General features: G+C 39.3%; 1 protein-coding gene across 1 annotated transcript in view; it reads left to right on the top strand.

Annotated features, from left to right (window-relative positions):
* Positions 1–15,646, top strand: part of VWA8 (von Willebrand factor A domain containing 8) — a 298,600-nt gene that overhangs the window by 6,648 nt on the left and 276,306 nt on the right. Inside the window, exon 2 of the mRNA XM_081046044.1 lies at positions 6,471–6,548. Within this exon, the coding sequence (XP_080902170.1) occupies positions 6,471–6,548 (78 nt within the window). The remainder of the gene's footprint in view (positions 1–6,470; positions 6,549–15,646) is intronic.

Here is a 15,646-nt window from a genome sequence, read left to right as displayed (position 1 = left end):
CTCCTCATAATTGTATCTTAATATATTTTTATTCCTGAAAGTTTTATTTTTATTATACTTTTCTGTAACAAAAATGTCTAAATGTTAAAATGTTTCTATCATTAGAATTATTAGAACACATTGTTTCAAATCTTCATAAAGACTAAAATTTTGTGGAAAAATACCTGTTAATGACATGAGTGGCCTTTCCCCCAGTTGGATATTAATTAGCATAATTAATATTCCCTAGTTGAATATTAATGATTGTGAAAATGTAAAGAATTTTGGTATAGTACTATCACTCAATTCTTTGTACACTTTCTAAGTTATAAGACACTTACATGTTGATTTATTATCCAAAATGTTACTTTTAAGTATCAACTGACAACTTTCAGTCTTTTTTAAATTTTTGTAGGTAACAAAGTATCAGAAACTACTTGACTTGCAGGAAGTCACTGAATCACTCCCGTCTCATTTTATGGGCGGTTCACTAAAAAGGCATTAGCAAAATTAACCAAATGGCTATGGTTCCTTTCTCACTTAGAGGCTGTTTTTTAATCTAATGTACTCAGAAATTGTTGGTAAAAATACAACCTTCATTTAGCATACCTTTGCCAAATCATATGTTTTTGAGAAAATACTTTTACCTTATCACAGTTTAAATACTTTTTTGTTGCGCTCACTTCGGCAGCACATATACTAAATACTTTTTTGTTTAATTCTTAAAGTTTTTGTAATTAACAAATGTAGTCTGTACTGTCAACCCAATCAGCCAAATTCTACTTTGTGATAGGAAATGTATTTTTTACCTTTCAATTCAAATGAATATGTTAATATATATTTTAAGGAATGTTGAAAAAAACCACTGAAAAATAAATTATGGGACACCTTTTGTAGGCTAAACTACTAAGTGCGGTAAAGCAAAGAATTAAGGAATCTCGTGCTTACACATTTAAATTAGCTATTTCATAATATAGGACAACACAGTTTTGTTCTTTAATTTATAATAAAGTAATATAATATCAGTTAAAATAAATTATTTTTATAATGAGGATTATGGTAGAAGGCATGCTATTGTTTATAAAATGTGTAATGAAGTATGTATGGGATTTAGAGAAAAATTAAAAATCATGTATAAAAGTCAGAAATATTAATTCATTTTCTTTCGACCTCATGATTTGTATTTAGTGAAACAAAGCTAATTAGTTCAGTGGTTACTACCCTGTTTCCCTGAAAATCAGATAGGGTCTTACCTTAATTTTTGTTCCAAAAGACACATTAGAGCTTATGTTCAGGGGATGTCATCCTGAAAAATCATGCTAGGGCTTATTTTCTGGTTAGGTCTTATTTTTGGGGAAACATGGTATACAACCTTTTCACAATAAGCTTTAGAAAATAGCACCTTATAAGATGAAGAATGACTATAATTGAATGGATATTTCATGATGATATTGGAGAATAAATTTTTAGCTATCAGATTGAAAGGTACACACATCTGATCTGAAAGGAACATTTAAAAGTTTTCTGTGGTTTTTATCCAATGTATTGTGAAGAACTTGGTGGTTCTGAAAACTGTCTCAGTTGCATAAAAATGGATGAGTATCAACAATGCGTACTGCTTCAGGTGTTTGAGGTGCCTTCCCCCCCCACCCCTGTGAACAGCATGTTCTCAAGATAAGAACTGTGAAAAACTGAAAAAATAGCTTACCTTTAAGTATGTGCAAAGTCAGTTTTCAAAGGTTTCTTCACTTTGTACTGAGTTCTCCCATCTTGGATTATGTGACAGAACAGGAGTAGCTCAGAGCTATTGTGGGTTGGGTTCCAGACCACCACATTAAAGCAGGCATTGCAATGAGGCAAGTTGTGTGCTCTTTTTGCTGGTGGAGGGTCTTGCCTTCAATCTGTAAAAAGCGCAACGTCTGTGAAGCGCAATAAAACAAGGTGTGCCTGACTCACTCTGACTTCCCCACTCTGCAGGCCAACACAGGCCAAAATACTTTAGTCAGTTCTAAAGCTACTCCTTTAGTAGAAATATATAAGACATGGAAAAACAATTCCTAGACAGCGTTATGTTGATTCGAGTAGTTTTTAAAGGCGCTTCTCTTAAAACATAATTTAACATGTCCGGATGGTCCCCGGTTCAATGCACCACACCCCATAGGAAAATAATAGGGAGAAGGGCTCCTGAAAGGGCCTTGGGAATGGAGAACCTGCAGGACCTGTTCACAGATCATCCTTAGGGAAGAGCACGTGGGAGTGAGGGTCTGAAAACGGCTCCCTGTACCACTGCCATGCTTTGTACCCCTGGGACGTGTTTGTGTACCCTCATCTAAGGGCCGTTATTGTGGAGGAGACATAACCAATAACTAAGGCAGTGTGGGAAATGCTGTTACAGAAGCAGGAGCCAGATACTAAGGTAGCAGAAAGGTGGGAAAGGAGTGATCCATTGTTGGGGGAGGGGGAGGTGATGCAAAAGGAACCGTGAAGGGCGGGTCATGGGGAGGTGAGATGATTGAGGAGTGTGACGGGCACGTGGGGTGGGAGAGGTGTGGAAGGCCTCACCTGAGGAGACAGTCGCCGAGGTCGGAGTACAAGAGTTAGAGCTGGTTGCCCATGGCTGGACAATACAGAACAGAGAACACAGGGTTCGGTTTTTCTCACGTTCAAGTTGAGGTGTCTCTGGAATATCTCAAGTGTCCACCGAGCTACTGACAGGTGTGGAACGCAGGAGAGGGATATGAGCGAAAGTAGACATTTAACACGTTAGTGACTCAGAGGGCAGAGTGGGGCCACTGGTATGGATTAGCTGACTCGGGAAATTGTAGCCTGGTATCTAACAGAGGATGTCCCAGAGGTGCTCAGCGGAGGCCGGCGGGCGAGTGCCCAGTCCCTGTGGGAGGTCATTGTCCTCTGCCCACAGCAGGCGTCGCTGCCCTATTTCTTAGTGAGTCCAGTGTCCGTTGTGATTTCTTTGGATTTTTTGAGAAGCCTGTTACTTGATTTCTAGACGTTTAGACTTTCGAGTTATTTTCAGATCTTTGTTATTGATTCCATTTTGATCAGAAAACATATTTTTGTATAGTTTCAATCCTTTGAAATGTATTATGACTTGCTTTTATGGTCCAGCCTATGATCTATTTTGGTGACTGTTCCATGCACAGTTAAAAAGAATAGGCCTTGTGCTATTGTTGGGTGTAGTGTTCTGTAAAGGTCATTTAGGTTGAGTGGCTAATAATGTTTTCACATCTTCTCAGTCCTTGCTTCTACTCTTAGCCAGCAGGTCGAAAAGCGGTTATCCGCATTTCTGTATCCTTCTATTTTTGTCCTTGCTCTTCCATCAATTTACTAAGAGACATACGTTAAAATATCGAGGTATGATTTTAGATTTCTGTGTTTCTCCTTTTGCTTATGTCTGTCTGGTTCGTGTTGATTCCTCTGCTCCCTCCTGGCCAGGTGACCACCATGGTTTGCTGTGTTCCTCCCCCAAGGGTCACAGCTCCTCCTAGGAAGCTTTCTCAATATGCTCGCTCTCTTTGCTGGCTCTTTCACCATGCCCCATCAGACCTAGGGGTGTAAGGGCTTCTGTAACTGCTAGTCCCAGGGTTTCCGGACAGGAATTCCTGCCTGTTCTCAGGGATTCTTTCCCGTTCCCGAATCCCGAGATATAAACTGTTTTCTGTTCTCCACGATGAATCATTCTCACAAAGTGACGGCCGATACTACCAACCACCTGGGTTCAAGGAGCTGATTTTCCCGATTTCCCAACCAACTTTTCTCAGGATTCAGGAACGGAAAGCGAAAAAAAAAATTCCTGAGAACGGCTGGGAATTCCCTCCTGGAAACCCTAGTCCCAGGGTACTGCACCATCCTGTTGGTTTTCCTAGACTCTGCCCACACCTTCATTCATGGTTCCTTTATTATACTCAGTTACTCAGTCTAAATGTACCATTTGTTTCGTGCTGGGATCCTGATTGATAAATGTATATGTTTAGGATGAGCATTTTAGTCAGTAGGCAAATCCAGTGCAAAAGCGTAAAATGAGGATGTGTCCCCCATGCTTAAGGAAGCGTGAGGAGACCCGTGAGGCTGCAGTAGAGACGGTGAGGAAGACACTTGTAGGAGATGAGGTCAGAGAGCAAATGGGGGCCTCATCAGAACCAGCCTTTTAGGCCACTGCAAACACTGGAGGGTTGAGCAGAGGACTGGCGTTACTTGATTGCTATTTTATTATCATCACTGTGGCTGCTCTGTTGAGAATAAACTGTAGGCTGCAAGGGGTGAAACAGGAGGTCTGTTAGGTGAGAGATAATGCTGTTTAAATGAGAAAATAATTGAAGTAGGAAACCCGTAATTGGCTTGGGTCAGCAATGTGGTGGGAGAGGTTGTGAAAAGTGGGCAATACTGGATATATCTTAAAGACAGTCCACGGGATTTTCTGATGGGGAATGAGAGAGAAAAGTTAAGAATGGCTGCGAGGTTTCTGGTCTGAGCAACTGGAAGGATTAAGTTGCCCTTAGCGGAAATGCAGAATACTGTGGGTAGAGCACATTTTGGTAGAAAGGTCAGAAGTTCAGTTTTGGATATGTTAAGTTTACTATGCCTATTAGGCATCTCAGAGTCTGTTGGTGTCTATGTTTGGAGTTCTGTGGTCTGGGTTAGAAATATAAATTTGGACCCAGCAATATATATTAGCTGCATTTAAAGGCATAAGACTGGGTGAGCTCAACAAGGAGAAGTCATAGATGAACTAGGAGGGGCTAGAGTTGGCCTCTGCACCCAATGTTAAGACACTGAGGAGAAGAGGAAGAAGAAAAGCAAAGACTTGAGAAGTCATAGTGAGGTAGGAGGAAAACAGGAGGTGAGGGGGAGACAGGGAAAGAGCGAGAGAGAAGTGGAATCCTGTGCTGTGAGTCTTGACAGGAAACAGGGCCCTGACTCCACTCTGGAAACACAATGGTTGGTTCCTCCTCCCCCCTGCACCCTGACAGCCAGGCTGTGGGTACAACCTGGCTCGGCCAGTTAAACGCCCCTGCCCAGTCACGAGGGAGTATGCCCAGGCTGTAGGAACAGTTTACTTACAGCAATGTTCTTGTTATCACAAGATGCGTCTGAAGACTTCAGATGAAAGATGAAGAACTATGATTTCTAACCTTTTTACAGGTTTGAAAAATATCCACATTAAATGGGAAGAGCTGTCCTCTGTTTATGGTGCCCCATGGATTTCATGGTGCCGGGACAATATCTCAGTGTGCTTATCCTGGGGTGTAGCTTTGACCTTTTGCTGTTGGCTTCCCTGCCCTGCTGTGGATGAGTTCCTGAGCCGGGTCTCATTGGGGACCCTGTGGTTCTGTGAGTTATTTCATATAACTGCTGTAGCTGAAACCCCAGTGCCCTTTCACCCAGCTACTTGCAGGTGGGCTTTCGGTTACAGCAGTTACATGAAAGAGCTCACAGGAACCATGCTTATTCACAGTTTACATTTAAACGAAATGACAGAAATAATGTCTCTATAACATTGTTTGCCAAGTTGCCAGTATTCAAGTATTGGCAGATTAACCAATTCAGAGGAAAACTCTTTTGATTTGTATGTACAATTGAACTCTACATATGCATGTCTTCTGCATCCGAAACCAAACCTGTGTTCTACAGTGTTTCTACTTTCTCTCAGTTTACCACATACTTGCAATATATTTATTCAGCTATAAAAACTTTTCTCCCCAGAGATCACAAATTCCCTCATTTGTAAAGTCTGTCTCATGGGGTTGTTTTGGGAATGTGTGAAGTACTTGGACGATAGTAATCATTCTACAAGTGTTGGCTCTTGGTATTTTCACCATGATCTAGGGCCTTAGTCTCCAGAATACCTCACTAGCTCGAAACTGGCGGTTTTGAGACGTGTCACAGTTTCTTTCTCCAAGCGTCTCTGAGCCCTTTCCAAATGACGTCTGTTTTGCTTGTTTCCTGTGGGACTTTTTGGTATTTGTCCCTGAGGCTTTCTTCTTTTTATGTACCTAGAAATATTGAGTTTTCCGGTTATGTTGCTAGAGGACTTGAAGTTGTAGGTAGTAAAAAGAACATATAGCGATGTAAAAATGTTGCAGATACATTTTTACAATACCCCCCATGGATGCTTTGGAAGAGCCTAAACAAAACACCTCCTTGTGTTGTCCTTGTCTCTATTAGTACTGCTATTAATGACAAAATAAAACTGGTTAACCTATTTTATGGTACTTCACCTTTTTTGCTAACGTAGCATTTAAGGTGCAAATTTCACCGAGGCCTCCAGTGTCTTTTCCCATAATTTACACTTTGGGCACAAGATTTCGAGTATCGTGCCTGAGGTTTGTCTGCGGAGCCTGACAGACTGACGTGTGGTATATTCCTAGCACACCCCTCTCTGTGGGTCAGGAGAGTCGTTGTTGCAAAAGGCCTAGTGTATGGTTTTCTCAGTTGTCTCTTGTAATGATTGTGTTTCTTTATTGTCTTTTTAGGTGATACAGTTAATATTGGAGATGTATCCTACAAGTTGAAAACTCCTAAGAGCCCCGAACTTGTGCCACAGAACTACAGTAAGAAATGGTCATTTATTTATGAATGAATAACTTTTAACTTTTTCATTATGTGAATATGTAAAGATATACAAAACTAGAGAGAATCGTGTAAACCTGATGTACCTATCATTCAGCTTCAACATTCATCAGCACATGCCTGTCTTCTTTTACCTGGCTCCCATTTTTTTGTTCTGGAATATTTAAAACCTATCCCAGAGAGCATATCACTTCACCTGTGAATATTTTAGTAAAACACTTATTGTTTTTCACATACTATTGGGTTTTTTTAATTAAGATAAAATTTATATATAATAAAATGCACAGATCTTAAATATTTATTTTGGTTTTGACAATTTTACAAACCTGTATAAGCACCAAGGTTACGTTCATCACCGAGTGTGCTCTTGAGCCCCTTCCTGGCTGCCCTGCCCTGGAAACCACTGTTCTCTTTTCTGCCGTGATTGATTGGTTTTGTCTGTTCTTCAGCTTTATAGCAATAGAATCATATAGCATGGTTTGTGTAAAAAATCATCAAGATAATGATTTTGAGGTTCACCCATGTGGCTGCTCCTATCAGTTTGTTTTTTATTGCTGAGTATTAGTCTATTGGATATATCCTAAGTATACTACATTTTGTTTATCCATTCTCTTCTTGACGTCTGGATGGTTTCCATTTTTGGACTGTTATGAATAAGGTGCTGTGTACATTCCTGTACAATTATGTGGTCATAAATTTTCACTTCTCTTGAGTAAATAGTTGAATTGATGAGTCATAGGGGTGGGTGCCTGTTTAACTTTATAAGACACTGCCAAACAGGTCTCCAAAGGAATCGTACCATTTTACCCTTTGACCAACAGTGATGTTGAACATGCTCTCCCACACTGGTATTTCTAGTCTATTTGTTTTACTTCTACTACGTGCGAAATGCTAACTCATCATGGTTTTTGTTTTATAACAGCTTTATTGAGGTATAATACACATACCATGAAATTCACCCTTTTGAAGTATACAACTCAGACGGTTTTAGTATATTTATTCACAAAGGTGTGCGACCATGCCACTGTCTAGCTTAGAACATTTTCATCACCCCCAAAAGAAACCTCATATCCATTAATAGTCACTCCCTGATTCCTCCTCTTTCTAACCCACTAACCCCTGCCTTTGGCAATCACTTACATACTTTGTTTTTGTGGATTTGCTGTTCTGAACGTTTCATATAAAAGGGATCATACATATGTAGGCTTTGTGTCTGACTTATTTCAGAATGTTATCATAACTTATAATGTCTGTAAGGGTCATCCATGCTGTAACATGTATCAGTAAATCATTTCTTTTTGTGGCTAAATAATATTTCATTGTATGTATATACCACATTTTGTTTATCCACTCATCAGTTGATGGACATTTGTGTTTTTTTCTGCTTTTGAGCTGTCATGAATAATACTGCTATGAACTTTCATATACAAGTTTTTGTGTGGACATGTTTTCAGTTTTCTTGGGTATGTACCTAGGAGTGGAATTGCTAGGTCACATGGAACTCTATGTTTAACATTTTAAGGAATAACCAAACTTTTTCAGGGAAGCTGCGCCATTTTACTTTCTCACCAACAATGTATGAGCATTTCGGTTTCTTCACATCTTCAGTAACACTTGTTATTATCTGTCTGTTTTATTATAGCCATCTTCGTGGGTATGAAGTGGTATTTCATTGTTTTCATTTGTATTTCCCTAATGACTCACGGTCATTTCTTTGTACAAAATCATGTCACTTCTTTTCTCAAAAGTCCTTAAATGATTCTCTTAATACCTTAGGAACAAAGGTCAGTCTTCACCTTTCATGATCTAGTCTCGGCCTCATCTCCTGCCACTCTCCTTTCCCTATTCTATGTTCCAGTTATTGGGTACAATACAGAATAATTTTTGGTTCACTCTTCAGATTCTTCCACTAGACAAAGTGCTCCTCGATGGAGACTGTCTCACTTTCATCTAACAAATTGCCATTTACTCTATTCGCAAATGGTTCTACAATCTGTCCTCTCCACTCTGTCCTACTTTTCTTTTACTATATATTTTTTGAGTTATTTCCTTAGTGGTCACTCTAGGGATTACTATTAACCATTTAACTTAAGACAAACTTGTTCAGATTTATACTAACTTAATTTCAATAGTATACAAAAACTTGGCTCCGATATAGCTCTGTTTTCTTCCACTTCCTTTGTGCTCTTATTGTCATACTAATTATGTCTTTATACATTACATGTTTATTGATACAATTGTATAATTATAGTTTTATGAAGTTGTCTTTTAAATCAGATAAAAGAGTTACAGACAAAAATATATTTATACTGTCTCTCTGTTTACATATGCATTTACCTTTACTGCTATGCCTTCTTTGTGGATTTGAGTTACTGTCTTGTGTGCTTTCAGTTCAGCACAAAGGAAGGACTCCCTTTAGTGTTTCTTGTAGGCCGATCTGCTAGTGATGAATTTTCTTAGCATTTGTGTATCTGGTAATTTCTTAATTTTGTCTTGTTGTTTGTAAAGTAATTTTACTGGATATGGAATTCTTGGTTGACAGTTTTCTTTTCCTTTGAGCACTTTGAATATGTCCTTTTACTGCCTATGTCTTCCATGGTTTCTGATGAGGAATCAGTTACTAATTTTGTCGAGGATCCCTTCTATGTGATGAGTAGCTTTTCTCTCTGCTATCAAGATACTCTCTTTGGCTTTAGCTTTTGGTAGTTTAACTATGGTATGTGTAATTACAGATCTCTTTGAGTTTTACTTGTTTGGAGTTTGTTGAGCTTCTTGGATGTGCAGGTGAATGTTTTTCCATCAATTTGGGAGGAGATTTTGGCAATTATTCTTCATTGTTTTTCTTCCTCTCTCTCCTTCCTTTCTGGGACTACCACCATGTGTATGTTAGTATACTAAATGGTGTCCCATGGGTTTCTGAAGCCCTGTTTACTTTTTCTTTATTCTCTCTCTTTTTAAAAAACTGTTTCTTACGCTTCAAGTTTGCTGATTATTCTGCCTGCTCATATCTGTTGTTGAATCCCTCTAGTGAATTTTTAAATTTCACTTGTACTTTTCAACTTCAGAATTTGTATTTGGATGTTTTTTTAAAAAAATAATTTCTATGTCTTTATTGATATTTTCTGGTGAGATGTTGTCATGCTTTCCTTTAATTTTATAGACAGGCTTTCTTTTTAATTCTTTGAATGTATTTATAATAGCTGATTTAAGTGTTGTCTACTAAGTCCAATGCCTGGCTTCCTCAGAGATAGTTTTCACTGACTCCTTTTTTTTCTCTGTGTAGGGACAATATGTTCCTATTTCTCTGTGTTTCTCACAATTTTTGTTGTTGAAAAGCAGACATAATAAATAGTTAATGTGGCAACTCTGGAAATCAGATTCCTCCCTTCCCCAAGTTTTGTTTTTGCTCCTTGCCATTGTTGCTGTTTGTTTGTTTGGTCACTGTTTTCTCAAGTCTCTATTCTTTGCCATGTGCAGCCTCTGAAGTTCCAGCTCAGGTAGATTAGTGGTCAGGTAACGATCGGACAGAGATTTCTTTCTTTTTTCTTTATTGGGGAATATTGGGGAACAGTGTGTTTCTCCAGGGCCCATCAACTCCAAGTTGTTGTCCTTTAATCTAGTTAAGGAGGGCACAGCTCAGCTCCAAGTCCAGTCACCATTTTCAATCTAGTTATGGAGGGCACAGCTCACTGGCCTATGTTGGAATCGAAGCAGCAACCCTGTTGTTGAGAGCTCGCACTCTAAAGACCTGAGCCATCCGGCCGCCCCAGAGATTCCTTAAATGCCTTGAATGAGTAAATTCTCTCAGCCTTTGCCCAGGGTCTCTGTGTGAATGTTGGGCATGATTTCAGTGCCCCACAGACAGCGTCCAAGTGTGCCTCAGACTTTACTTCCTGCTTGTGTGAAGCAGAAATGCCAGCCCACGGTGTGAGATTCGGCTCTTCTCCTGACTTCTGAACATATGCATAGTGTTCTAGACCCCTAGGCATACTCTGGGACTTTTCAAAGCTTCCTTTGGACATCTCATTCATAGTCTTTCCCTTTCAGAGTTGGTCCTCCTTGCGTGAGCTCCAGCTGGTTTGCTGCTCAAGCAGCTGTGATATCAACAAGCATTGCTGATTTTTCTTTGACAATGGCCCCAGGGTAGTGCTGTTTGCACACAGGGAGTTCTGAGTGAGTCAAAGACCAATTCTAAGAATGGAGCTTTTCAGGAAGCTGCTAGACAGGTGAGTATGGATAGCTCTCTGCGGGTGGGGCTTGGGGGAGCTCCAACACTGTTCTTCCCCCTCAGTGGTTGACAGTGGTTTCCACCACCATTGTGGGCAGCTGGTTTTTAAGATTACCACAGAGGAGGGGAGAGAGATGGCAACAGGGCAAGTTAAAACACCACAAAGCTCACTGTTCTTACTGAGTTTCACCCACTTTTCTTGGGTAAATGTATGTCAGATTGTTGAAAGTCTTTTGTTAATTTCTAGAATTCTGAAAAAGTTGATTTTTTTTTTTGACAACTTTTGCCAGTGTTCTCATTACTTTTATGGAAGGATGGTTTTCAGAGGTGCTGGGCTTTGTTGTTGCTTTCCTTAGATTCCATTTAAAGCTAAGAAGCTTTAATGTTTTGAGAAAGGGATCAGGATCTTCCCTTCAGCAGGGTTCAGGATCTGAATTCTGGTGAGATTCCCACATTCTCTTTGTGTTTTATAGCTCAATCTCCAGCTTTACAAACCCTGGCCAATCTCTCTTTGCTTTACAGCTACCAGATATTTGGGTTTCTGGGGAGTTCTCTTTGCCATTCAGTCCTATATCCTGCTTTCTGCATCTCCTCTCTCTTGTCCTATCTGCCTCCAGCCCTCAGAGGCTGTCAGTGAAGGTCAGGAATGTCAGAAGGATTTTTCTCAGCTCTCCTGCCCTAGCCCCATCCTTGAGAACTGCTACCTTGCCCTGGATAAGAACCTGAAGTGCATTGGTGGGGTTTCTATCACTTTTGTGTCCCTCCCCCAGCCTTCTGTGGGTTATTGCCTTGAGCTAACGAGACAGGTCCCGCGCGCCTCAGGAAGGAGATTTCTGGCTCCTGTCCTGCATCTGGTTCTAAGTGTACAGCCCTGTAGACTCAGAGAAGGCCGATGGAAAAGAGTTGGTGGGTAGGTGGAGATTTTCTCTGTGGCTGGGACTCCTCAGTAGGTTAATGTATCGTGCCAGCCCGTGTGTGGCCAGTGTAGGTTTGTTCAAAGAGTACCTGGTTTATCCTGACACGTCTGTGCCCGAGTCTTCCTCCTCCTGCTATTCCATCGGGAATGAAAACTAGCTCTAGGTCTCCTCTCTCCTGGAAAGCGCTGATTACTTTTTAGTATTTAATTCATTTAGTTTTCTTTGTGTCCTTACCTGTATGATGGGTTTTGAAGATAGTATTTTTGTAGATCAACTGATTTGCTCTGTTTGTTAGGTTGGAAGTGAAACTCTCTTGTAATTCTCTATAGACTGACTAGAAGTGTGAGTTATTTTTAATGACTTATTGGTTATACCAAATTATGCTGTGATAGATGATTTTCTTTTCTGGGGTGAGACTAGTGACATAATTCTTGAAGTTACTACACTTATATAGAGAAAAATTAGCAAAATATAACACTTTACATGCCATAGGTACATAATAATTGAAAAAAATCTCTCATTTTTCTGATTTCTGGGTCTTTCCTTATTAAGAATGTAGCTAACTTTGTATAATAAACATCAGAAGTGAAGAATAATATGCACTCTTGATAGACAATAGGAAAACTTTTATATAGTCTGAGTTCTGTAGGGTAACAACTGCTTGGGGGAGGGGGGCAATTATGTTTAAAATTTTGTTTGTACCATTTTCTAGGTATGTGAATTTCATTTTCTTTCTTTCTTTTTTTAGACATGTTAATTTCTGTAGTCACTTAACTGTTCTGCGTCTCCTTACTCTAGGGCAAGGGTGTCCAAACTTTTTTCAACGTTTTTCACCAAGGGCCATATGCGGTAAAATACACAAACAGCCGGGCCACTCCCTCGAGGTGAAGTACGTATTGCCTCACCTGGTTTATTTAAGTAAACTAAATATATTTTTGGAATTTGCTGCGGGCCAGGGCCAATTAACAATGGATTGCGGACTGCAGTTGAAGCACAGGCCTCAGTTTGGACACCCCTGCTCTAGGGGATGATCATTTCAACCTCCTGGATGTATTGTCAGGATTAGATCGAAGAGCATAGGTGAAAAAAGTGGGAGCAGGCTTGGCACACAGTGCTCAATAATTGTGAGTCCCTGACACAGCCATTTCCCAGTGTCTTGATGCTTGTTCCTTTTCATTTTCCATTATCCTATGCCTGTGGCACTGCTGAGTATGGGGATTACTATGGGCTGCTCAGATTCTGCTTAAGAGTTATGCTAAAAAATTTCTTCATTCCGTCTTACTCTTAAAAGCTGACTCTGGAATACAGTTCATCTAGATTTGATTTTGAATTTGCCCTCAGGTTGTCTGCAGACTCTCCAAATAAGCTTCAGTTTCTTTTCAAAGATCACACTTAATGTACTCGCAGTGTGGGAACAATGCTAGTCTTTTCAGTCTTACACAGACATGAAGCATAGTCATAGCCTGGCAGTTCTCAACAGATGATAACCCTATCCACCCCTTCTTTTAACAGCGAAGGTCCATTGTCTCCTATCTGGGGTCTGCTGAAATGTGTTGTCACAGTCACAAATGCTTAATCACTTGAGGGATCTTAATAAGTGAGAGAATTAATAAGACTATATTAGTTTTAAGGATTCAAGGGATCTTAGCAATGATATCAGTTTTTAAACTTAAAAACATAGACTTTGAATGACTATATTTTTTATTTTTGCAAATGACTGAGGGGCAATACAATGACTGGCTCAGGTATCTGTTGTTAAATATAGGAAAACTCCCATAAATTGTCACCAGAAAACCCCAGAAAAACAAACCAAGAAATACCCTCAGGTTTAGATACTTCAATTCTTATTACTGTTTTCATGTATCTCTTATATACTCAAAATTTTTTCATTTCTTTTGTGTTTGGTTATTAGTAACTTACCCTTTGAAATTTATCTGAAGAGTTTATATTGAAAGCAGTTGGAGGATCCATTAGATTCCAATTTGCATTTTTGGGGGCTCGGTATCCATTCATCATCCTTCCTACTGTAGTCACAGTATAAGTGTCCTTCTCTGTTATTGCTTGTCTGTCAAGATGATGGTGCTTATGTTTTAACCCAGTAGTAAATTGTTACATAGTTTCTATTAGTCTTTCTAATAAGCAACTGTGTCCATTTGTAAGAAAAAGACTGTGGGAAGTTTGGTTAACTTGAACTAAGATAAATGGCTGAGCTAAATTAACCAAACTCTTGCATGGCATGAGCATTGCGGTTGGACAGACACATTGTATTGCATACTGTGACGTGTTTTTATGCATCTATATACTGAATTACAAGTATGTTCAGATATTGTATTCTTTGAACTTTTTTCTCCGTCTCTGGGGGGCTATTTCCAAAATGGGAAAATTACAGTTCTTTGGCTTGCTATTACATGATTGATTAGAGACTGTGGGTTTTAGTTATGAGAAAACTGATGGATTTGTTTTCTTTTCCTCTCTCGGAGCTATTAAAAAAAAATGGAAATGATGTTTTGTTGAAGTTTGATAATGTATTACTTTCCTTCCTGTGTTTATGCTTCAATTTAGCTTTTTGCCTTTTGGATATTTAATACTTTCAAATGAAACATAAAAGATAGACTTTGGTTAAGGAAAGGAACTTGAGCAATTATTATTCTCTCTGAAATTCATTTCATAGCCAGGGAAGTAGGATCAAAAGAAAGAGGTCAGAAGACTGATTAATTCGCAGTTTAGCCCAGAACTCCTCCCTTCAGTTTGATTTTCCTTTTTCAATCTGCCTCAATATCTCTGGCTACTTTTCTTTAGAGTAAGTCCTGGGATGGAAAGGAGAATGGTATGTTAGAGAACTCTTTTAGAATTTAAAAGTGTGCAAGTTCATTGACAAATATTGAAATAGTTAGGGCATGGTAGTGCTACTCTATTTCTGTCTTTTTCAAAGTTATTATTTAGAGCCCTGAAAATCACTATTATCTTTTAGTAATGAAGAAATAAAAATCACAATGTTGACGTATGAATGTTGATATGCATACTTTACATGTATCTAATAGAATGGCAGAAGTCCTGCTCACTGGCTGACATGAAGACTTTGAAATTTTCTTAAGTGGAAGTCTTAAGATTCTATTAAAAACCTCAGGAAAGCAGTATATCTCATCAAAGTAAAATTTATTAAATTGGTGATGGCCTAAGTGAGATAATGAATGCTTATAGTTGATACTCAGTTGTCATCTTCTCATTCGAACTGTTTCTGTCTTCACGGTGTGGGGCACAGTAGTCCATTTTTCTAGCTCCAGCATCTACGTAGAGCCCAGCGCCTAGCACATAATGGACACAGGAGTTGGGTTACTCGTCCACTTTTTATTCTTTAGGTCATTTCACCTCCTGCCTAGACCATTACAACTTCCACTTACCATCTTAGTGCCTAATCTCTTACCTGCAAGTGTTGAAGTGGATAATGAAAGCTTTTTTTGCCTTTTGGTATGAAAACTGAATCTCAGGGCTTAGATGAAATTGGCAGCTTTTGAAAAGAGGTTCTTTTATGTTTATATGCTTGAAGTTAAACTGTATCGTATCAAAGCTGGTATTTCTTCCAGGGTTTGCCTTATGAGGTGGTGCTTCAGGAGAGCAGTTTTCAATAGACAACTTTCAACTTGCCCTCAGAGTTATATTGCTGCCTCTTTATATAATCTTCTTGTTGCATTCTGTGGACCAATTATATATGAGGTCATTTAGGGTTTACTGGACACACTGACCTCTTACCCAGGCAATTAGGGACCACAGAGATTTTCTGCGAGAATTACAACATTGTGCTCTTAAAATGATGAGTTCTGGCATAAAGTCAACAGGATAAGAGATGTTTTGGGGGGGGCGGGTGGTGGTGGGGGGGAAGTCTTTGTCTTTAGTTTGTTAATAATTTTTAGAGATTTGAGAAACTCATCAACAT

The sequence above is a fragment of the Rhinolophus hipposideros genome (assembly GCF_964194185.1).
Source record: "Rhinolophus hipposideros genome assembly, chromosome: 4".
NCBI lineage: Eukaryota > Metazoa > Chordata > Mammalia > Chiroptera > Rhinolophidae > Rhinolophus > Rhinolophus hipposideros.
The sequence above is the reverse complement of the archived record's forward strand: the minus strand, read 5'-3'. Positions and strand labels throughout refer to the sequence as shown.